We start from the raw sequence: 2,360 nt of genomic DNA, 5'->3' as shown, positions 1-2,360 counted from the left end.
TTCAACATATAATATATACTATCATTTAAATTAGTTCTCCAACAGGGCACATTTACTCGATCGTTCACCTCTGTGGGAAAAAATGCTGCTTAACTTCTAGTACATTTACAATCTAAACCATAATTCCGTGAGGTTAGAGTCTCTCTAAAATACAAACCTCATATATATAAAGAAAAAGAAATGGAGAAAATCAAGTAAGAGAAGCAGTGAAGCAGCTTCATCTTGAGCTATTAATTTTCTCCTCTCCTTCAAAAAAAAAAAGAAAAGAAAACGAAAAATGATCGATACGTGGTAAGGCAAGTTTCTCATCTGAGCATGGAGGTGAGAGACTCAAAAACGTCCTCTTCACATGGAATCGTGAGACCCTTTTCGTGATCAAAGCCAAACTCTTCTTCAGCCTGGTGGAGAAGTGTTTGGAACTCAGGGCGACTTAGGAAGGAAATAGGAACAATATATCTGCTTCTGTTTTCTCCAACATATACAACAAAGTGACCCTTTGGCACGTCCAAGAGGCCTTGATCATCTTTCCTCCCTAAACTCGAACACCTCTTGAGGATTTGCTTGATGAGTGCTGTTTGAGGAAGTTTACTTGATTTTCTCAAAGCCATTATTATTGTGGATTGTGGCTGGCGTGTGGAAGAGGCGTGGGAGAGAAGAGAAAGTTTCAAAGAGTTTGCTGTGAAAGGGAAAAGAGAATGTGGTGGTTATTTATCGATAGCATTGGGCAGTAAGCGGTAGATTGAGAAACAGAGTCATGTGGGGTTGTGGGGACAACCTAGGGCCGTTTTGGGGGCCTATGGCTGGTCGAGGGAGCTAAAAACTTGCCTTTGTTGCCCTTTTTTAAGACACCTTGGCCCCTCTTTACAGTTTTATTATTCCAACCAATTCAGATTATTATGTGTGAACTTATACATTATTTCTTTTTAATTACTAATATTTTATTCTTTTATATATACATATATACATGACTTAAAAATACATTTCAAAGTTAGAGAAAATATTGTTTTATTGTCTCACTTTAATGTTCATAAAACATTTTTTTTCCCAAACATATCTCAATCTAAATTTATATTTTCTAATTTTTCTTTGATAACTTAGTAATGTGATGTATCCATTTTTTTAGGAGAAATATAAAAAATGAAAAAGAAAAAAATGTCTATAGAATTACTTTCATTATATTTATTTATTTATTTTATTTTAAAAAAATACTTTGATTTCCTAAGTGTATTTTTTTAACCAATAAGAGTTTGATTTTTTGGCTCTGCATATGAGAATACCTTGTTTAATTTCTAGAAAAATATTAATTTTTTAGATCATCATATTATTGATGTTAAATATTTTTTTGATTTTGTTAATGATTAATTTTTTGACAAACTAAAATTTAAAATTTTACTTAACTAAATTGAGTCTAATTTGACTCCCTTGGACAATTGATTTATATATATTTGAAACAACGGGAAACAAAATTAAACTTTAAAATATATTCTCCCTATATTTTGTCTCTTCATTCAAACAAGTGAACAACACATTAGTAAATGCAAAACTAATTATTACCTACATTACATAGAATTTTTTTTTTCTTTCTCTTGACATCTCTTGTGATTTTCTTGACATACATTGAAAGTATATATAAATTCTCGTCAGTCGTCCCATTGCCTTGCCATTCTTCAACTTTCAACATGATATTTATCCATTCGTGAATTTACTCGTTACGTATGGTTCTCACAAGAAGCATCCCAGCAATTTCCATTTTCCAATGTTTCCTTTTAACACCATATAGAAAGAAAAAAAATCCTTAGGAAAAATATTTTTGACACCTGATGAAGACACCTAGAGAAAGAAAAAAAAACATTAATAATTAATATGATTATTACCAATTTTACGTGATAAAGAAAGAAAAAAAGAAATATGAAAGATTTTGGTTGTGTTAAGATTCTCTGTTGATTAGTCATAAGGTGAAAATTGTATATATAAGTGAAAGTATCCTTCTCTTGTGAGTTACATTTTGAGGTCGATTTAAATTTAAATTTAAATTTTAATATAATAATAATTTTTTCACGCTCTTACACGTTATAATTTTAATTTCTTTTTTAATATGATATTAGAGTTTATGGTATTAGTTGTTATTGTACATATTAATTCACTTATTGACATGCTATCATCAATTGTTATTGGATAGTTTATCATTCTACCTGTAAACTAACCTTACAAACCTTATGCTCAAATCCAGTACTCAATATGATAGGAATGTGTTAGAAATATCATATTGACGAGTGTGATATGACCAAAATATCATATGTAAGTATCGGCCAATTTTACTTTGTAAGCTAGTTTAAGTTACACAGAAATCAAAATTCTAA

The 2,360-nt window shown here is 30.1% G+C and overlaps 1 protein-coding gene across 1 annotated transcript; it reads right to left on the bottom strand.

Annotated features, from left to right (window-relative positions):
* Positions 1 to 752, bottom strand: LOC100778552 (auxin-responsive protein SAUR50). Its single transcript, XM_003527657.5, has one exon. The coding sequence runs from the start codon at positions 606 to 608 to the stop codon at positions 306 to 308; it is 303 nt and encodes a 100-aa protein (XP_003527705.1). The 5' UTR covers positions 609 to 752; the 3' UTR covers positions 1 to 305.
* Positions 753 to 2,360: the final 1,608 nt, after the last annotated feature.

This window comes from Glycine max, chromosome 6, assembly GCF_000004515.6.
Source record: "Glycine max cultivar Williams 82 chromosome 6, Glycine_max_v4.0, whole genome shotgun sequence".
Taxonomy (NCBI): domain Eukaryota; kingdom Viridiplantae; phylum Streptophyta; class Magnoliopsida; order Fabales; family Fabaceae; genus Glycine; species Glycine max.
Note: the sequence above shows the minus strand (reverse complement) of the source record. Positions and strands in the feature narration are given on the sequence as shown.